General features: G+C 47.4%; 1 protein-coding gene across 1 annotated transcript in view; it reads left to right on the top strand.

Moving 5' to 3' along the window:
• The window catches only part of elp4 (elongator acetyltransferase complex subunit 4), a 49961-nt gene extending 30926 nt beyond the window's left edge, over positions 1–19035 (top strand). Inside the window, exon 10 of the mRNA XM_083691622.1 lies at positions 18234–19035. Coding sequence (XP_083547748.1) covers positions 18234–18362 — 129 coding nt within the window. The 3' untranslated portion in view covers positions 18363–19035. The remainder of the gene's footprint in view (positions 1–18233) is intronic.
• The last annotated feature ends 3566 nt before the right edge of the window (positions 19036–22601 follow it).

Below are 22601 nucleotides of genomic sequence, written 5' to 3'. Positions count from 1 at the left end.
ATCAACCCCCGTCAAAATAACCTTGTTCCCAGGCTAGTGACGCATTGCCTATGTCCTGATCCCAATGAAAGAGTCTCTAGTGAGAGCCGGCCCTGGCATTAGGCTTCTCTAAGGCTTCTCTAAGGCTTCTCTTCTCCTCTGTGGTTTCAGAACGAGTTCAGTTCCAAACCTCAAACCCACAGCTGTAGTCTGCTAATTGAATGACACCACAAGCGGTGTCCTTAAAAGAACTTTACAAACTGCAGCAGGAAACTCGACTTTCTTTAAACGCTTTAACTGCTAACCCAGCCTCTCACTCTGGGATACTCACCGTCCTCCGGATGAGGCTTCCGATAGGGCTATGTCATTACTCTATGTGTGTCTTTCTCTCTCCCTCTTCAAGACAGGATTTGTATTGCTAATTCTATACATTAACTTGTGTTGACTTTATGGTTCATATATGGTTCATGATATAATGTTAATTCATTTCTTATCTCATTAGAACACAGTCCTCAGGTTAAGATTTGCAAAATAAGCTTTTTTCATGGGAGTGAGTATGTGAGCTCCTGTCTATCCAATCAGGTCGTTTCTTGACAATATTTCTCTCTGTTTCGGCTTGTGAGCGCTAATTTTAGAACTAGTGGCTGAAAATACACAAACATCTCTTGAACTTGCTTCACTAATACCATAAGAACAGACGTGTTCTGGCGACATGGTAGGCTGTGTGTGACACCTCCTGTGATTCTAGAATCCACAGGAGACGAGACACCACTAAACGATATCAAACCATTAAAGATGATACCCCCCATTATTAGCATGAAAAAGCAAAACAGCATATATTAGAGACCGGCTGCCATTTTGATTGACAGTGATCGATATTTAAGATTGCGTTTTGATGTTTTTCAACCTCCTTATTTGGCACATTATTTGCGGGTGAACGCTCGCACCTTGGTTGGTATTTAACCGAGAATTCAATGGATATTACGGTTGCTGGTTACCAGGGGGCACCTCTCACCGGCGGTGACTGTGAGGGTGTCATCTGCCGACGGTCACATCACCGTCTGGTTGAGAGAGCACAGCGCCGTCCCACCTCATTACCGTAGCAACGAGCTAAAGGAGCGGCCGACGCGCAGCCTCGCCATGATTAAGATGTAAATGTCCTCTAATTGGAATGTAAATCATACATTTATATCAAGACGTCAGCTGTCAGATTGCCATATTATGCCCTCTCTATTTTCCTCCCTCTCTCCTCTCTCTTTTTTTCCCCTTCCTCCCGGTCCCCAGACAGGAAACCGCGGGCCCTATCATTCACTCGCAGCCATCCAGGGATTTGGCGTTTGTTCGCTGGTCAGCCCATTGTCCCCGCCATCCAGCCCAACTCATTGTAATATCCTCTATTGGCGTTTCAGCGTTTTTTGTCCAGGTTTGATTTTCTCGCCGGCTGTACCTGTGTTTGTTCCCCCATGCACGTCTGATTCGCCGGGGCCTCGGAGACTGGGAGGGACTTTGGGATGCAGATGGAGGTCATTGGGTGGCTGTATTTTGCGTGTGCATCGATTACTTCTGCCGAATGTTCCTCAATGCAAATAAGGCCCGCCGCGCTGAGAGGAAGCACATGTTTCTGAAGTCATTAATTTCACCCTTGAATGCCAGCTGAGTGGTGTTGACGTGACGTTTTCCCTGAATAATACCGCCAGGATCGTTCTCACTATAAAGGTGTTATTATATATATTTGGGGATTTGGCAGACGAAGTCTTAGTTTTTGCCAACCAATATGGTCCATATTGGAGTTTTGAGAGATGTATTATTGTTGGATCCAGGAGGGTGGCCCCCTCTCAGCCCCCTGGACCATCTCATCTGTTGGGTTCCATGTCACGGTTCTGATATGGGACGGATGGAGGACCCATGGAAATCCTTGACGGTAGGATGGAGAAGAGCACTACTTTCTCTCCTCTTGGTATCTGAAGCGTTTAGCCCTGAAGCCTGGGCCTCCACTTCAGGGTCGATCTAGCTCTCTCTCTGTGTGTGTGTGTGTCTGTGTGTGTGTCTGTGTGTGTCTGTGTGTGTGTGTGTCTCTGTGGGGTGGGCCGGGGGGCAGACATGTCAGGGCCAGGAGGGGCCTCATATCGAGAGAGGGCAATGAGAGGTGAGCAGTCGAGATGCAGGCCTTTAAACACACAGTCACGTTACATTAACACACTCTTTTATTTGCTCCCCTACGACAGTATGATATGTTTGGATTTAACTGTCTGTCTATATCATAATTAATGTCTGCCTTGATAAATAACATCTATTCTTTATTCATCTACTCTGTCACTGAGATATAGCATAACTTTAAGTATGATGTAAACATGAAGCCTCACTTCATGTACTCTATAGTATGTATGTTCTTTGAACTTGCTTCAAATACAAATTCAGACCTATAACCGTTTATTTACCTCTGAAAAGCCTTCTGTGTGCCAATTTCGACTCGTATGTTTGATAAGTGCGTATGGAACTGAACCAGATAATTTGCTTTGTGTCTTTGTGTTTGTCGAATTACCAAACGTCAATAGAGCATCTGTGGGTGTGTATTCTGGGATCCTACATAGTTCCTGTACATTCCTCTTAGGCTTAAACGCCTTGGATGTAACCTAGCGGGTCACGCAAACCTTTCCACAAAGAAGGTTAAGATGCCAGAACACATTGTTAACATGTTTGGCTGCACATCACTCTTTTTTTTTTTTCACACACATTCTGCATAGCTAGCTCTCCCTTAGAAAGTATGGGGTCAGGTGTGTGTGTGTGTGTGTGTGTGTGTGTGTGTGTGTGTGTGTGTGTGTGTGTGTGTGTGTGTGTGTGTGTGTGTGTGTGTGTGTGTGTGTGTGTGTGTGTGTGTGTGTGTGTGTGTGTGTGTGTGTGTGTGTGTGTGTGTGTGTGTGTGTGTGTGTGTGTGTGTGTGTGTGTGTGTATTTGTCTGTTGTTGTTTACACCCTAGTTAGTGGTGTTACTGTAGGTCAAGTACAGTGCAGAAATTCTCAGGTGCGTGTGTGTCTGTGTGTGAGAGTTAGTTTGGGATTCCCAGGTGCCTTGATTCCAGCTAAGGGTTGTACTGTACTGGAATCCTGACTATGCTGACATGGCATGTCTCTGCTTCTCCACCCACCGCTGATGCCAACCCTGCCCATTCCTAATTACGCCTCCATCAGTAAGGAATTCTGATGAGCCTGTTCCGTGCTCTCTTTCCCATTCCATCCATCACCTCCGATATGCCACCTGGAACTGACGGTGCGGAAAAGAGACATGTTCTCAACCGCCGTTTCCTTTAAAAAAATGGAATCCGCCCATGGTCAGGTGACTCGCTCTCAGGTGATATGGGTGTGCCCATTATTTGGGATGTGAGGATGCTTCTTGGTGATTGGAAGATAGCCTATCAGGAGTCTTGTCCTGGTACACCTTTGTGCACATGACTGAACAGGTGTCAGAGAGGAAGTGAATCATTCACACTCTTCTCCCCCTGTCAAGGTTCCCTGGGAAACAGTTTTTGGGCTGTAGGCAGGGGCGTAGGTTTTGTCAGGCATGGATGGGACATGTCCCGCTCACTTTTGGGAAATGGCATTTTTGTCCGCCTGGCTTTAGGACCATCCAGAGGCACTCTGAGGCAGCTGCTGGAAAACTACCTCAGTGCCGATGCTAAATCTGTCAATGCTAGTCACGAAATGGAGTGATCACGGGCTGAGTGACTGTGACGTCCGGTATTTTGTCCCCACTTCACTCAGATGGGGTAGCTGGATAAACAGCTAATCTGCAATTGCCAGCTGTCAGAGATGTCATATCTAACTAGCAATCACGCTAGGTGCAGTAGTCCACCTGAAGTTTGTTAAGTCATTTGTTCTTTGCACCACTCACAGATAGCACCAAGATGAAACCAGCTTCCAAGAGATTTAAGTCAGACAGTCAGAAGTTTCTTCAATGCAATGTTCGGGCTTGGCTATTTCTGATTTCATGAAAATCAGGATCTGTTTATTGAAATATGAACAATATAGTTGATCAAATTATAGGATAGCCTATGAACCTTGCATGTAGAAGGAACAGCATCATATATGAATGAGAAGAAACCATTTACAATATGTTCAAATTATTTATTTATTTATTTTATTCGAAGATGGAACACCACCTTATTGATATTTCACTAACCTCTGCTCTGATATCTTGTATCAGTTTGATTGTAATGTGTATATAGAACTCTTACCTTTCATGTCTGGAAAGAAAATGACTGACACATTTTTTGATTGTTTTGCTGTCCTCTCTGTGACCTGCTAGAGGTGCCATGAGTCCTGTTAAAATGTGTAGAAATGCAGAAATCAGCTTTAAATCGCTGGAAGAGCCCCCAAACCCCCACACCAGAAGAAATATCCCAACCACATTTCAAATCAAACCTACGCCTCTGGCTGTAGGCTAAGTTGACATCAATTGAGTATAAGAATTTGAGCATGTTTTGTAGATTTTTGCTCATGTTCTACTTTTAGATTGAGGTAAAACAGGAGGCACTAAGGCTGGGATTTATCTCATTGACTGGGTGAAGCAACTCTCAAATTACCCCAGTTATTGAAATGGCTCTTGTTCATTTATTGGAAGAATGGTAGTGTTGGATCTGATATGTCCTCCCTTCTTCTCTCCACTGGCCCTCTCCCCTCACCGTCTCTGAGGACTAACAAGACCTGGCTCCCTCCCTCCTCAGGCCACAACACAGCCACTTGAGAGGAGAACTAGGGGAGGAGGGGACAGAGAGAGAGAGAGAGAGAAGGAGAGATAGAGAGATGGAGAAGAGAGAGGCTGTTTGTCCCCCAGGCCCCTTAGAGTCACTCATGCAGAAGGATCCCACATGGAGGGAGAGAGAGAGAGAGAGAGAGGGAGGGAGGGAGGGAGAGAGAGAGATGGAGAGAGAGATGGCTCCCACTCCAGGTTTATACTGCCCCCCTCACCTCAACACACATCTGTCCTTCTCTCTCCTCCACATACTCTTTCCTTCCATCTCTCCCACCACTCTCTGTCTCTCTCTTTCTCCATGTTTTCACTCAAATACTGAAACTGAAACAAACACAAAGTTACACACTCTCCTACACATCTCTTCCTGCTGCGCTCTGAGAGGAGTTTGTCATGATGAGGCAGAGTGCAGGAGTCCCTCTCATTTCACACCACCTGACATATGTCTAAACTGTCAGACAAAACATCAGCAGCTCTCACATACTAAGTTATTAGATCAGCTCTTAGACGGCAGCTCTCTCTCTCTCTCTCTCTCTCTCTCTCTCTCCCTGTCTCGTTCCCTCTCTGTCTCTCTCTCTCTCTGTCTCTCTCTCTCTCTTGCTCTCATTCCCTCTCTGTCTCTCTCTCTCTCTCTCTTGCTGTCTCGCTCCCTCTCTGTCTCTCTCTCTCTCTCTCTCCCTCTCTCTCTCTCTCTCTGTGTCTCTCCATCTTGTTAGTGTGTGTAATGTCTCAGACCCGTGGACACATGCTGCTGTTACTCTCACCCCAAGCGGTCCGTCTTCCATGCAAATATGCGTCAGGTCTAAAATTATCACCATTTCAGTGTGCGGCGGAGAGAGATCTCATGGCTGTCTGCATTAAAACAATGAAGCTTTGCCCCCCCCCTCCCGCCCCCCCCCCGCCACAATCATTTCCGGATGTGTTGGGTGAAATTTAGCAAGAAATTATCCTTTTTTTTCTGAATCACTTCACTCCCTTCGCTCGGTGGTTTGTTTCCTTCTTTCTCTTTTTGTCTCCCTCTCCTCTTTTTTTAGCCCTTTCTGAAAGATCCAGAGCCCCCCTCTTTGCTTTCTCTCTTCTTCTTTTCTCTCTCTCTCTCTCTCTCTCCATCGTCATTATCCAACAAGACTTTTCTGTGCGTGCAAATGCTTTCTGAACAGCGGCCTTTCTTCCCTTTCAGGCTGAATGTCATTGTTGCTGCCTGTGGGCTGGGTGTATTTATTTAGGGGTAATTGGTGTGTGGATGAGTGAGGTAATGAGGTGCATCCACACTTGGCTGCTCCCCTCCGAGAGAGAGAGAGAGATGGAGAGACAGAGAGAGAGAGGGAGAGACGGAGAGGGAGAGACGGAGAGAGAGAGACGGAGAGACGGAGGGAGAGACAGGGAGACAGAGAGATGTGGAGAGAGGGAGAGGCGGACAGCGGGAGGGAAGGAGGGAGGGAGAGAGAGGGAGAGACGGACAGACAGACAGACGGACGGACGGAGGGAGGGAGGGAGGGAGAGAGAGAGACAGAGAGAGAGGGAGAGATAGGGAGAGACGGACGGACGGACAGAGGGAGGGTGAGAGAGAGGGAAAGACAGAGAGAGAGAGAGAGGGAGAGGGAGAGGGGGAGAGAGAGGTGGGCTCTGCTCTGAGCAGGCTGTACGACACTGCTGCTGCCGTCCTCCACAAGGCAGAATGGCTGTTTCATACCCAGGTGGACAAACACAATCAGAGGGGCTGACACCTCAATGAGGCGGTCGTCGTTTAAAGTGGCTGGTGGAGTGTGTGTGCGCGCGCTGGTCCGTGTGTGTGTGTGTGCGCGCGCATGCGTGTGTATCCAACTGAAAGGCAGTTCAAAGGAACTCGAGGGAGACCTTTCAGACTTCAAGCCCCCCCACCCACCCACCCACCCCTGCCCCCCCGGTGCCCTCCAGAGCTACCTAATGATTTCACTTCCACCTCCCTTATCTGGCCGGCCCATGCAGCAGGAGCCGTCTGATGCTCATCCTTTACATGCCATTTGCTGCCTCATACCCTGTGAAATTCAATTGCACAGCGCAAAACTGTAGCCAGAGCGAGGGGATTCTTCTTCCCTTCCGTTCGCTGTGCTAGCCCTGTCTGACTCTCTTTCATTCTCTCTCTCTCTCTCTCTCTCTCTCTCTCTCTCTCTCTTTTCTCTTTCTCTTTCTCTTTCTCAGAACAGTTTCTCCATTGATTGAAAGACAAAATGGCTGAGCTTCCTGATCAGGATCTGTTGCACTTACTCTGTTCACTTGAGGTCATCAACGCGTGACACATTCCCCGCTGCGGTTGAATGTGTCGAGACGTGCCGCGTTCGAAAGCGAAGCTAGGATAGAGGAGCTGTCCACAGGTGCTTGGCTGATAATGTTCTGAGCGGATTATTTTGTTGTTGCCCGCATAATTAACGTAGGCTTGCCAGCCTTTGATATAATCAATGTATGTGATGCACAAGGGGGATTCATTTTAGGGGACAGACTTTGAGTTGCTAATGGTGCCTTATTCAGCTTTTCAGCCTGTCCCCTAAAGTGCTTGGCCAAATCAAACAGGCCGCTCCGGGGTAATTGAGGCCCACTCCGCACCCCCTGTGGTGAGCAGGGCAGGACTGTAATCCCCAGACAACTCTTACTCGGCCCCAATCTGGCAACCCGCCCATTTCCCAGCCAAATACCCAACAGCGTCAGGAGCCCAGAGGACCAACTGGATGATGATCCGATTTTGGGGTGCGTCCCAGTTGTCTGTTGTGGCTTCCTCTCCTTGTCTTTTCCGAATAGGAGCTGCTGTTCATCTGCCTACAGTTCTCCCTCTGATTAAGCCTCTGTGACAGCTGCTGAGCACCTGAAGTAACACCCTCTCACACACACACACGCGCGCACATCCACGCGCACACCCACGCACACAGAAACACACACACACACACTCTGACCCCCAGCCTGACACTGATGGCCCCTCCAGCTCAAATGATGACCTCTGATTCAGACAAAATGGCTGTCTACAGTAGTTGCCAAAAACATCAGCCCTCTGGAACTGGTCTAACAGTGTATGGCACCATCTCTTCTGACTGAGGTTATTAAAGAGGGGCTTGGTGTGTTCACAAGCTCTGTATAACGCCTCATAAGTATGTTATAAGCCAAGGCAGAGAACCTGAGACCTAGAGACCTGTTCAATTTGACGTGTTGCATTTAGAAGTCACTGGTGTTAACTAGATGTAGGTGTCATTGGCAGAGAGGATAGCACATGCATTTAGCACTGTCTGTCTGATTTGAGCTTTAGTAGGTATTGGCCCCTGGCCTTAGCTCGGTGTTTTAACAGCCCTAATAATGCCTCACAATTAACACCCAGCCAGTGCTGTAGGTTAGATAATAGCAGGTGTGTTTCAGGCTAAATCTGAGAGCAGAAAAACACATACCACCATGCACAGCCGTTTCAGGACCTTGGGGATGTGGCGAAAATGGAAGGTGGTGAATTTTTTGACAGGGTGGCTGAGGTGATGTCTCATTCCCTCTGACACCCAGTACACCCTAAAGGTGGCTGTGTCCACCGTCTACCCAGGGTGCACCTCACCTAGCCGTGGCTAAATGTACGCAGCCACCTGCCCACAGGGATGGAGGGAGGGAGGGTGGGTGGTGGAGAAGAAGAGGAGGTGGAAGAGGAGGGGTGGGAGGCTCGGGGGAAGGGATACAGCAGGGTTATCCTGTCTGGTTTTCAGTCTACCACGCTGCTGGTTGTAGAGGTGTCCTAGTTTAGCGGAGGTGAACTGCAGATTGCTGGAGGAACTGAACTGCACATAACTTAAATCTGGATTTACAAATCTAGCAATTTAAAATGGGACATTTATTAAAGTGGGTTTATAGCACTTTTTCTTTTTTTTTTTAAATGTTCCTTCTCTGCAATGTCCCACTGGCCTTTGCCTAAACCCTGCTGTATAACTACTGGATGTCCCATGTGGTAGCTTCACAATGTTGATGCATACTGAATGGATCCAAACGCTCTCCCTCTCTCTCCCTTTCTCTCCCTCTTTCTCTCCCTGAATGCAGTCAGTAGTTCACTGGGTTAGCGGAGCAGGAGCCGCACATCTCCCAGTGATCCCATTGTAACCCATCTCTGTCTCCTCTCATATCCCCTCTCTCTATAACTGTCAAAGACGTGCCCCCCCCCCCCATTTTAGAGGGTCACCTCTGAGAGTAGGAGAGAGAGAGAGAGAGAGAGAGAGAGAGGCACTCTGTGTGCACTGTGAAGTCCCAGATGTCTGTCTTTTAGACGTGGAAAGAGATTGTACCGTCTGATGTGGAGAGAGAGGAGTTCCCTGGCAACCCATTAATGTGTTATGTTCCTACCCCGACTCCCTGTTTAAGATATGAGACGCGCTCTTAAACTCGGATGGGTTTAATGAACCGCGATGAAACATTTGGGATATGTAGCTGGGAGAATAGACATGTACATACTGTTGGTAACTTTCTATACCTCAATACATTTACATCGCTTTTATAAGGATCAATGCAGTCTAACATCAGTCCTATTACGTAAAAACTGCTGTAGCGAGATTCAAGCTTTTTGAGGCACTCCAAAAGATGGGGTGACAGTTAAGATACTCTTCAGAGGCAGAGTTCAGGCTGTGTTGCCAGTGGCCTGAATGGCCTTTGAGGCTCTAGGCTGGTCTATGTGTGGCCTGGCTGGTCCAAGTCAGCAGTAATGAGTGGCTGTGGCCAGCATGCCTGTTAGTGTGAATGGGGTTACTCCGGGCAACACCTTTTCAGCCTGGTCCTATGAAGTCCCCAGTATGGTGGTCTTTGTCCCCACAAGGGCTGTCCTCTCAGCGAAAAGGCCTCCTTTTTTGTGGGGACTATCAACTTGTGATGGATTACGCCCACCACCCCCTTGTATTCACCCGCTCAGTCAAACACACACACACACACACACACACACACATTTGTGCTCCCGCACACACACACACACACACACACACACACAACAAACACGCACACACACTAGGTAAGACTACCACACACACACACGCAAACACACATGCACACACTTAAACTCGTCTCTTTTCATCCATCTTGATCTACTGCCTGCTCCACATCTCTTCCACAGAAAAGGAAGCTGTCTTTGCAGCCATTCTCCTCTCTTCTTCTTGAACACGAGAAATGAATTGCTCTTCTTCCTCCTCCTCTTAACTCCCCCCCGTCCCTCTTTAACCAACCTCCCCCCTCCTCCTCCCTCACACCCTCCCTCTTGTCCTCTGCTTACCCTCACCCCCCCCTCCTCCTTCCCCACCATTCTCTACCGCTTACCCCTTCCCTTCACACTCCACTCCTCCTCACACCCTCAAACACTTCTCCTCTCCTACTCATTCTCTGCTCAACCCCACCCCATCCCCCTCCTCCTTCCCTACCCCCCCCCCCCCTCCTCCTCCTCTCCTGTTGTCTAGACAGATGAAATACGGGTACCTGCTGCTCTATTAGGCTGTTCGTTTACGCCAAGGAGCCAGGAGAAAGACACCAAGCCTCAACACTCCCTCAACATGCAGCACCCCCTCCCTACCCCCCCCCCCCCTCCCCCAACACACTTGGATGTTCTCTTCCACTGTTCCACACAACGTGGAACCAACGGTACCGTAGAACCAAGTCCGTCGGAACCGGATCGGTAGCGGAGACCACATTAGCGCCGGACCGCGTGCGGCGCGCGTAGAACTCAAAGTGTTTCTCACTTTCAGCGTGTGCCTATTCACGGCGTCACTGTTGACAACCGGTTGAAGGGTATCATCGAGGTTCCAAAGGGTTGGAACTCAGAGCGATGTGTCAGCGCAGTCATTATCCTCCAGAGCATCCAGCCGGAAGTGTGGATGGGGCTGTTTGAAGGAACCTGCTCCAGCCCTGTACTTAAGAACATGCTCATGTTCCTGTGAGCGTCGTTCTCCTCCACTCTTCTCTCCTGTCCTATCCTGTCATGTTCAGTTCATCCTCCTGCCTCTTTCTCCTCTTCTCTCCCCCCTTTCCTCTCCCCTCCATGGTCCTTTGCCAGATAAACAGACAGTGGTTGTCTGCCCCTGCCTACCCCCCCCCCTCCCCTCCCCCCACAAACACGCACGCACGCACGCACGCACACACACACACACACACACCTACACACCCAAGAGGTCAAGTTCTTACCCGAGCTGACACAGTAACCTCGGGAGGACCTTTCGCTTGCCAAACGTAATGCCTGTAAACTGTTAGTGAACCCCATCAGAGATGTTTGGAGATGAGAATGGAGGGAGGGAGGGAGGGAGGGTTGTGTTGTGTTGTGTTGTGTTTTTAGGTAGGCCAACTGGGTCTGCGTGTGTGTGTGTGTGTGTGTGTGTGTGTGTGTGTGTGTGTGTGTGTGCGTGTGCATATACAGAGAGAGAAGCATTAATAAAACATCCCTGGCAAATGCCCAGTCTATTATTCATGGTGACGTGATGCTGTGAGAGAGAATCTATTTTTTTCTCTAAGTGTCATTGCACCTCAATGGCGCCCGGCCCATATGAGCTTATAAGACACTCATTTTATAATAAACATGTGTTTTTCACACTTATCTCATTGGATTTGAAAGCGAAACCAAAACAAATGATCACAATGGCACCGATGCTAATTCTCCGATCAGGCTAATGGCTTTATAACTCGGAACAGATAAATTGTCTTCATTGTTTATGATCAGTCGCGTTAAGAAGTTAGCATAACACTGCCTAATTACTCAGTTTAATTACTCAGTTGGTTGAACCAATATTTAGGACGGTAAGATGTATGTTTTAAAATATGATGTTTAAAATGATATCTAGTCTGAAATGATATCTGTCTTAGTATCATCTGCTCTGTTGTTTAAATCCATTGTACTGATTTCAATATGGGGAAATTTCATACTGAGGGAAATACATACTTACCAGATGTGTCAGTGGTATTCTAACTTGTGTACTATGATATCAGACTCATGGTTTGAGGGGGTCAAATGTGTGTTTGGGGTGGATGGGGGGGGGGTTCTAGAGGTCCCCCAGATATGCTGTCATAACCCATGCAGCCATGTTCCCAGCGCTGGGCCTATTGGAAGTGAAGGCAGCACTTACACGTGTTTGTACTCTGCGCCCTCTACCCCTCTCCTCTGGCTCCATGTCACTCCAGGGTCGGACCACCACTCGCTGGCTGTGCCCAAGTCCATAACACACAGCAACCCCCCCCCACCCCACCCCACCCCACCCTACGCCCCCTCCTCCCTATCCCCACTGGGGTCAACATACCCTCACCCCCTCAACCCCTTACCCCCACACTGCCCAGGGTGGAAGCCAGCCCAGCACTGCCTTCCAAAGAGAAACAAACCCAAAGTGAAAAGAGAGAGAGATGCCCCCCCCCCCGCACCGGGTTGCCCGTCATGGCTGCTGACAGGCCCGCACAGACGCACCCAGAGGAGAGTTTGGAGGAGGATGATAATGATGATGATGGTGATGATGATGATGCAGAAGAAGAGGATAGTAATGTAGTTGTACTGTTGCTTTTGTTTGCCTTTGTCTCTCCGTCAGGGTTTTCAGTAGAATCCCAGCGCTCATGGTTTCAACAGACTACTGAAATGATGGAGCACTAACGACTGAATGAAGTTTAAGAGCAGAAATCTTGACTGTGTCTTGAGATGACTTTTTCTTTTTTTTGTGCATTTAATTTAGTCTCAGGGGCCTGGAGCGATAGCAAGGAGGTAGGTAGCTATTCAAGAGAAAAGCAAACATTCCATTTGGAATGAAAAGACCTCCGGACTTAATTGCAAAGTCATCAGTTTCGTGTTTTAGCAGGTTGGATTTCATGGATTTGTTTGTTCGGAATTAGTCCCTTCCCTGTCTCTCCATATTCGCTACCATAATTACCTCAATCTCCCAGCTCCTCCTCCTCCTCCTCCTGCCTGGCCTGTCAGATCCATTAGCCTCTGAGCAGAAGAGATGTGGAGCCCTGTCTGTCTGTCTGCCTGTCTGTCTGCCTGTCTGTCTGTCTGTCTGCCTATCTGCCTGCCTATCTGCCTGCCTGTCTATCTGTCTATCTGTCTGTCTGTGTCTCTGCCCGTCTCAGAGGTTATCACAGGTCAGACAGGCAGGTGACACAGGGAGCAGGTGACCTTAACCCAATTAGAGACAGGGTTAGGCTCCTTCTCACGGCAGAAACATGAGATGAGATCCAAAATTACCCACCCCCCTTTCTTTCTCTCTCTCTCTCTCTCTCTCTCTCTCTCTCTCTCTCTCACTATTTTCATCTCTCACTCACATGCTCTCTCTTACACACACACACATACACAACACACAACACACAACACAACGTTTTCTGCAACACGTTTCACAAGGGAAACAGGAATAAATCAACAATAAATGGGGCATATTCTGCATATTCACATACATACATATCATCCATTATACATCTAGAAACCCCGAGAGCAGGGCGATCCTGGGCTGTGCAACACATTGAACACAGTCTGAGGGTTATTCTGAGGGCAAGGCCGGGGATCGTGTTGCACTCTCTCCGCAATCACAAAAGAAGAGGAAGGCAGAGCTTCTTGTCGGCTTTTGTTGTATGCCAGGTGGGGTAGAATTACCAGAGTAATGGGATTTTTTTTTAGAGCAGTTTCTGCATTTTGTTGTTTTTCCATCAGGCCAGCGGAAGTGTTTTCCCCGAAATTGCCGTCGCAAATGCAATGCTAGTTTGCGCTGAGAATAGAAAAGAACATCACCTCATTATGAGGGCCTGGATTTGCTGAAGTTAACACTAGTTCCTTAAAAGTTCAACGCATGATACAGACACAATGCAGTGTAACTCTAGAGGAGGGAGGGATTAGGGTTCGGGGAGGTGATTGTGGTGCGCTGGTGTTGACGGGGAACATTCTACCAACTTCAGCTGGGAAACCTTCTCTTACGGTTTTGACCCTTGACCTGAGGTAAAGATTGGATTGTGGAATGGGAGGATATTGGGTTGGTTTCATGGACAGACACTATTTTACAGTGGCTGCATTGCAGCCATGGGCATACAGGAGAATTGAATAGGCACCAGGTATGTAGTGTGACCAATATAATCTTCTATGAGTGCTGGGCAAAATCATATCGTACTGTTGACTGCACTGGATGTCCTTCCATAGCCACCTATAATTTGAAATGGTCCCCACAGAGAAAACCATGATCATCTTGCATGGTCATGTTGTTTGTGTGTGTGTGTGTGTGTGTGTGTGTGTGTGTGTGTGTGTGTAGGTGTGGGGCTACTACTGAATCATCTAGGCCTATTCATGCTTTCAACTACATTTCTTCATGCATCATAGTACTGGAACTGCTGGGATTGCGTTCTTAGCATTCCTCTTATATTAGCAGTCATTTGTTTTGCTGATTATCATCAGCTTATATGTCCCCCCAAGTGACACAAACAAAGCTACTGTAATATGTTCCTGGAAGGACACAACTACAGTGTTAAGTCCTCCTAAGAGTGTGTGCCTTTAAGTAGGTGTTTATGGTAAATATACCATGTCACTTCCCTGAGCATGTTACTACATGGGCTAATCTGATTGGAACAGCCAGACCAATCGTCATGTGTTCCAACCCGGGTGTTGCGTTTCCCAGAGTTCTAAGCAGAACAGTGACAAAGCGTGGCTAAAACTCTGTGGAAGAAATGACTCGTGAAATGACCACCTAATACTCTGTCATTAGCAGGCCGTTACCGCCCGAGGAATGCCTTTGATTGGGCCTCTTTTCCATGAGCAGGTTCCCTCCTAAGCTCCGTTTGAGGGAAGTCCTTAACTTGGGACCCTTTTTGACCCTTGCCATCCACTCCAGCTGAGGTTGTGTTAACACGCAACCCTTTAGATCCGTTGGCCGTTCGTGGCTGTAGTGACCGGCTCTGCCCAGTGTCAAACGCGATATCCCATAAGTAGCTGGGGCTTGGTGATGTGTGTGGGGGGGGGGGGGGTTGGGGGTGCGGTAGGGTGGGGGTAATAAGCTTGAGGGGTTTTGTCCATTGAATGGTGATATTAGTAACCCTCTTAGGCAAAGCTGGTCTGTGGGCCGGCCCTGAGGGCTCATTTGAAGTGCTTAGCGCTCGTTTGGGGACTTTGTCGCCCCTTCGCCCTGTTGGCAGCGTCGCCCCGGCCCCTGTGGCTGCAGAGCAGCGCTGAGCCGGGGGACCTTTACCCCTGCGTGCCACGGGGGAGTGGACGCCGACATCACAGCCTCCACCACACACACACATAAACACACACACACACACACACACACACACATTAACACATAGCAACACACTCTCTCACATCCAGACACACAGCCATAATCACACAGCCCACCTTAACCTCAACCCAACCTCAAACCCAGCCAAAGGCCTGATTTCCCGCCATCCATTCCCATCCCCCATCCCCCTCTCCCCTTTTCTCTCTCTCTCTCTCTCTCTCTCCGCCCCCCCTGATGGTTGCTAGGCAGCAGAGAAAGACTTCACACACACACATGCTCCCCCCATGCCTCTGAGGAGTATCCGGATGTCCTTGTTTGCATCATGGAGTGTGCTGGTCATTGGAACACAGGCTTCCAGCCTCCATGACCGTCTCTGTCATCCATTCACCTCCACTCAGGTGTCATCCACTCTGACTTCTGGATGACTCTTAACAGAATCGTAACACACGGTAGTATAAGTACAACGTCACTAAATGTGTACCTTCTGTGTAACTACACTGTTACTACCATACGGATCCCTCGATTTTTAGCATCGTTTGATGATGTCAAGTAGGACCGAAACGGTAGAAGGAACGTATTGAGGAACCCGGCTTGTGTTGTCATTGTCATCTCCAAGATGAGCCTAGAGTTGTGTTCTCGAGACCTGCTGTCACCGAGTCCTTAGAGAGACCCGTCGACACCGTCTCTTGTTATTTCCATCCGTGTGTCAAACTTATGGACTGCTCCCGTCTACTCCCCCCCCCCTAACTTTCTTATAACCATCGATCCTTCCGGTCTGCCTCCGAACTCAAAGGTTAGGGGGGAACCGGGCACTTGTGGATTGGTTTGACCTTCTACTCCGCTCAGTGTGTTCCGTGAGGCCCCGGACCCAACACACACACACACACACACACACACACACACACACACACACACCAGGCGTAGCTAGGTCTGTAGGTGCGTGACATCCAGGCTCCGAACGGTGTGATCTATTTTTTATTTATTTTTTCCTCACCCCACCGGGAGCGATGTATATGCGATTGATTTTTCTTCTGCCGCTCCATGTTTCTGCTGCGGTGCACTTAGCAGCGCTGAGTCTGGATGTGATCAATGCATCGTTTTTCCTTTTTTTTTTTTAATCACACTCGAGTGAGTTGGAGACAAGAAAGGTTACGCAAGCGAGGGTTTCGGTAGTGGTGGAGGCAAACCTTCTTGAGACGCTGTGTGTGTGTGTGTGTGTGTGTGTGTGTGTGTGTGTGTGTGTGTGTGTGTGTGTGTGTGTGTGTGTGTGTGTGTGGGTGTGATAATGTTCTTTTATACTGATATTCTTGAGTAATAACAGACTACATGATGATTGTCAGTTTTTTAATCTGAAGTGTTCAAACGACTTAATGACAATAATTGTATTGCTCCTTAAAGTCTAATTGACAAGCTAAATGGTCATCGTAGATTAGGATTTTCACTCCGCTCCGTGACTGGTCGTTACTGTCCTCATCCTCAGAGACCCTCTCTCACCTTAGGTCAATCATGGTCTTACCACCCTGGACCTTACCATCTCCAGATGAGCCTGTAGGTTAGTCCCTAGGCTTTACCTGCCTTAAGATAACCCTCTAACCTCGAGGACAGTCATTCCTCCTGGTTCCTCTACGTGTCTGACTAACGTCCTCTTGACACACACACACACACACACACACACACACACACAGAGGAAACATGTTCAGCAGAGGCACAGTCATGAATGAGCAGTGTGAACCAAACTGAGCAAACTTTTTTTCTTATTTTTAAAAAAATAAATGTATAAAGCGCCTTTGAAGATCTCATTGTAGAATATAACATGACGGAAGGAAACGGGAGGAAAACCATTTGAAAGTGTATTGAATTAATTAAGCTTTTATATGTAATCAGTGATTAGTTAGAATGAAATAGACTGAAGCATGAAAAGCTGAAAAGAGCAATAAAAGCAGTGAATGTCGAGGCTATGCTATAGAAGCAGGGGATTGGTGTGTCTACCCTGGAGGGGGGGTTGGGATTGAGAGAGAGAGGGGGGGGGGGGGGTCAAGCTTCCGAGTGTGCTCTTCAGAGTGACGTGGTTAACCCCTGTACCCAAACACCTAGTCGTTATGAAGAAGATAAGTATCTTTGGAAGTAGAGGGGCTCTCCCTAAGCTGTGTGGCTGGAGGGGGAGAGGGTCAGGTGGGCAGAGGGGTGGGGTGGGGTGGGAGTGGGAGTGGGAGTGGAGGTATGGACCACAGGGTTTCGGATGTCCTGGTAGATTCCCCCCCGGGGGTTGATTATACGGAGAGCTGATAATACATTATCTCTTGTTTCCTCGGTACACACACACATATGCATTCCCTCAATACACACACTGTAGATAACGCTAAAATAACACACTGTAGATAACGCTAAAACACTGCCTATTTGTTTTGAAAAGACACACGCACTCACACATCTCACACCAAAGCACACTCATACTACCCATTACAAACCCCCCCCCCGCCACACACACACACACACACACACACACACACACACACACACTCTCTCTCTCTCTCAGTACCTCTTCAGCAGATTGTTCTTGGAGTGCCACTTGCGGTACTCAGAGAGCTCAGAGCAGCCCTTCTCCTCAGCCTCGCTAGTGGTTAGCGTGTTAGTGTTGGGGGGGGGGGGGCTTTACGTGAGTTGTCGTCATTAACCTAGCCTAGCCTTTCTGTGTTCTGTTGGCACGGTGCAGCTCCACAGATTAGCTGGGGAACAAGTTACGCTGTTAAAGTGGCTTGATTCTAATGACTCTGGTATTAGCTTGTTCCAAAGAAGTGTGCTACTTATGCAATTCACTCTTTCCCACCACATACACACACACACACACACACACACACACACACACACACACACACACTCTTTCAATACTCCAACCTCTCCCTAAATAAAAGCACTCATGCTCTGCATACACCCTCACAAACCATCCCATATGCGCGCGCTCACACACACACACACACACACACACACACACAGAGGCATTTAGCAGCACGCTAGCAGGTTTTCTCCACACTGGCAGTGCTGAGGGGATTGCTGAAGCATCTAATGCGATTTCAACCCAACATGGGCTCTGTACCATCTATGTTGATGTGTTCATGTGTTTCAGACTGCAAATGTTATGATGTCTTCTTCTTCCCACTCTCCCTGTCCCTGTCCCTCCTTGTCTCCATCCTCCCCTCTTTCTCTACATGCTCTCTCTATCTCTGTCTCTCTCTCTCTCTCTCTCTCTCTCTATCTATTGATCTCTGTCTCTCAACCCCCCCCCCCCCCCTCTCTCTTTCTCTCTCTCTGTAGAGACTCCACCTGCCTCCAGACCTGTCAGAGACAGTGAGTCGTGTGAGCAGGGGAGAGCTGGCAGGAGCCCTCATGATGGGCTCAGGCTGTGGCTCTGTTACCGGCGGCAACAAACACCTGGACTTCTAGAGACCCCTTACCACTGCCGACGGCAACCAACACCTGGAACTCTGGACCTCTGTCCTCTTCGCCATGGCGACACGTTGCCACACAGACTATTCCCCCCAGCACCACCACATTGTCAGCTGTAACCCTGCCAACCCCCCCCCCCCACACACACACACACACACACACACTCCCCAACCCCCTCATTACTGGAACATTTCAATATTAGACATTTTCAGTTTAGTCATTTAGCAGACACTCCTGTCCACATCCACTTACATGAATTTGATTCAAATTAATCAAAGGGAGTGAATCCGACTCCCCCTACCAAACTCTGCCATCATGTTGTATCTGTGTCTGTCTCAGGAAAAGAGAGAGAGAGAGAGAGAGAGAGAGAGAGAGAGAGTGGGCGCCATAAAGGGGGTCCTCCATGATGAAACACAAATCTTTAGGAACACATGCAATACTATGGCCTACTGGTCACAGCCTGTACCATTCTGTTGGTTCACCATTCGTCCACAGGGATATTACATGGAAAAACGTTTTGATGAGTTGAATAAAGTGAGTATGAATCTGTTTCTCGATGTTGCTGTCTTTCATTGGAATGATGGCCTCTTAATTTTAACTCTAAAGCCGCATTGAATGTCTGGTAGCCTCTTGACACATAAATGAATTCCCTTAATTGGCTAATGCCAATATGCCGATACTATATTAATATGTCTGATGGTGATGTGTGATACTGAGTATGACATCACCAAACTTCTGCTTGGGAAACATTCCTCTTCTATTAGTATTGACCTCGCTGCACATCAAGGTGACTGAAGAGAGAGAAAGAAAACTATGTTATAACTGTGGCCCTAAGCACTGATCTGTGGTCTGTTTTTCGGCTTGCCTCCCAATGGTTATGGTTGTAACATAAATAGGGTAAGCCGATCCTAGATCTGTGCTTAAGAGTGACGTCTGTGCCAAGTGGGTTGGAGGGCTGCGTAGGGGTGAGGTCAGAGGGTCAGACGCTGGATTTGGGCGCAGGCTTCACAGCTCATCAAGCTTGTTAGCTGGATGGGCTGCTTTGCTATGACAAGCCCAAAAGAACAAATTAGGTCAAACGATGACATGGGAGAAATACTGAATATAGAACATGTAAAATTAAATATTTCATTGTTTTGTTTTTCCTACTCTCCTGTTGGTGTCGGATTGGGTGTGTTTGTCTGTGAGAACTGGCACTGTTTGTAACGAACAACAACACACGTCTGGCTGAGGGTGCATGACAGTTTCATGCATGACTGGAATACTCCTATGCATCTGTCCTGTGTGTGTGTGTGTGTGTGTGTGAGAGAGAGAGAGAGAGTGGGGGGGAGGGGGAGGGAGAGAGTTAGAGACAATTCACTGCAGGTGAATTGTCAGAGACAATTCAGTTTGAGACAATTCATTCTTTAGAAGGTCAACAATTGTGCAACACATTTTTATTTTGAAATCCACTTGGGGAGTTCAAAAGTTCATTTATATCACAGTATTAATCAAGCTATGACTTGTTACAATGTGGTCATAGTGTTGTGATGGTGTGGATAATTCTGTAGAGGGTCAATGGGAGGCAGATGCCTTGTTCCAACAACCTACAGCCTATTTTCCAGATAGTTATTTGAAATAATTACATAGTCCTCTAGTTGTGGTTGTTAAATGTTCGATTGGCAGACCAAAAGACAAAAAGTATCCTTGTAAACAATGAAAAAATGGGACTTGAGGCTCTTTTATATAAGTCATCTAAAAATAGGAAATATTAGAATGATTTTTGTTTTGTTTGGGTTTGTTTGTATGTATCTGTGCTTGTCTGTCTGTCTATGTGTATATCTGTAAGCTTGTTGTCATAGCTCATATTTCTGTAGACACAACCGTACTTGACTCCAGGGAAAATTGTATTCATAATGTAAAATTGCTGTCAGCCATGTATTATTCATCGTACTGGTTATATAAATCTATTTATGTAGAGGAGAGAGGCTGATTTGTCTGTGTCTGCCTGCATACATTTACCCTAATGCATGCCAGTATGGTTTTATCTTTCAGCTAACCGTGCAGTATATCTAGGTACCCTTATGAATTCATATGACTGTTTCCTGTTTCCATCATCTCAACTTCATCATTGTCAAGAGACTTTTTGAACATGTGACCATCAGACCGTTTACATTTCCTCCACTCCCAGTGAGGTGAAGGCTTGTTGTTGTCAGCCAGTCATGCAAAAGTACGACCGCTGACACAACCTGACATTTCTCACATCTGCTCCAAAGAGGTGCGATGAAACCATAGGTGATCCAAAGAGACTCTCGTCACTGGTCAAAGTAACTCCAACGCGCACATACAGGCAGGGGTGTCCTGTCCCTATGATATAATATACGCCATTTAGCTGACACTTTTATCCAAAGCGACTTACATTGCAGTGAGAGCATACATTTCATCGTATATATGGTCCCAGCAGGAATCAAACCCACAACCTAAGTGTTGTTAGCACCATGCTCTACCAACTGAGCCACAGAGGACCTATAATGTCCCCCCAACATCTCTCTTTCATTCTCATGAATCTTTCTCAGTAAAGGTTGACACTGTCCTTCTATGCGTCTCTCTGTGGATCCTTCCGTCCTCGTGCCTAGCATCTGATTCATAGGAGGTTCAGTTGCTAACTCGTGTGGCTGTTGGATATGCAAAAGCTAGGTGTTTATTATTTTTGATATTCATACAGGGTGACACTCTGCTTAAGGATGGTAGTGTGAAAAGGGTGAAGTGCTTTTATCATAGAACGCTGTAAACACTGCAGAGACATCTGGCGTGCTCTCTCTCTCTCACACACACACACAGACTCAGTGCAGGTCCTTAAGTCAGAGTGGAACTGTTCCATTGAAAGCGACTGATCTGGTTGACGCCTCTGCATGTGTGAGTGTCAGCTCCTGTTGGCTGTTGTGGGTGTTCAGAAGGACTCCTTTACAAACAGGCCTTGATTATTGTGTCACTGCTCTAACAACGATGGGCAGAAGAAGGCAGAGAGATTTCTTTCGACGCCACAACTTCTTGCACTTAACTCGGTCCTGTTTTTTGAACAAAGACTCACACTGTGCATGTATCATGTGGATGTGAATTATTCATAATCCACTGCTTGCAGATTTTGTTTTGTTTTTGCCTCTCTCTCTTTTCATTTTTTACTCTCTCTTTCTCTCTCTCCGTATATAACTGACATACGGATCATACGGATGTTCCCTCTGTCTGTCTGTGCAGCTGTCCAGACTGTTCTCCCTGCCCTGCACTCTTACCGCATTGAGCATTTTGTTACCAGAACTGTTATACCAGTGTGTTGTAATAGTCCGAATAACATGAATAGATGTAATGAATCTTGGTGTTGTAGTTGCTGTGTATTCATACTCTGAGTGAGCAGAGACCAACAATAAGTCAGGGAGCTGATACCTGACCTAGCTCTCTCCAGGTCCCTCTCGCCTTCTTACTAGACCCATCCCCCTCGACACTCTCTCTCTCACACACACACACACACACACACACACACACACTCATATTCATAGCCTTCTAGACCCCTACACACTCATACGACAGAGCCATCGTCACACACACACACACACACACACACAACCCCCCTGCTGAGGCAGCAAGTGAAGCAAAATAACTCACTCTGCCACACAATTGCTCCTCTGCTCCGCTCTGGGCACTGACTGCTTTATTCCTCCATTTTATTTTCCTCCCTCGCTCCCTCCCTCTCCTTCTCTCTTTTTTCATTCCATCGTAACTCTACCAAAACAAGGGCCAGTGGTGGTGAATTGACTGACCTTTTCCATTGTGCTGTGTTGTTGTGCTGTGTGGTCTGTATGGAGTTGGTGTAGGGCAGGCCTATGCATCACGAGTGGGTGTGTTGTTTTAGAAGCTATGTTTGGTGGGAACTGGCCTCAGTCAAAAGCAGTAATACCAGGGCAGAAAAAAGCCTTCATTAAGACATGATTTTACTGTACAAAATGTTTTTTTATAGTTTTCACAAAATACATTTAGAAAGCTCCATTTTAAATAAAATTAAATTGAAATATTTAAGAGACAGAGTAGACGTTTCATCTCAGAAGCATTGCTCAGACGTAGACCCCGTATACATATCCATGTTCTACGTTCACATTAAAAAAAAGCATAACTCAAAAAAGCATGACAGATGATGCTAGAAAATCCCACCCATGGTCTTCAATTATAAATAAGGACTGCTCGATTAGACCGCAGTCAAACATA

Source organism: Argentina silus, assembly GCF_951799395.1.
Source record: "Argentina silus genome assembly, chromosome: 19".
Lineage (NCBI taxonomy): Eukaryota > Metazoa > Chordata > Actinopteri > Argentiniformes > Argentinidae > Argentina > Argentina silus.
Note: the sequence above shows the minus strand (reverse complement) of the source record. Positions and strands in the feature narration are given on the sequence as shown.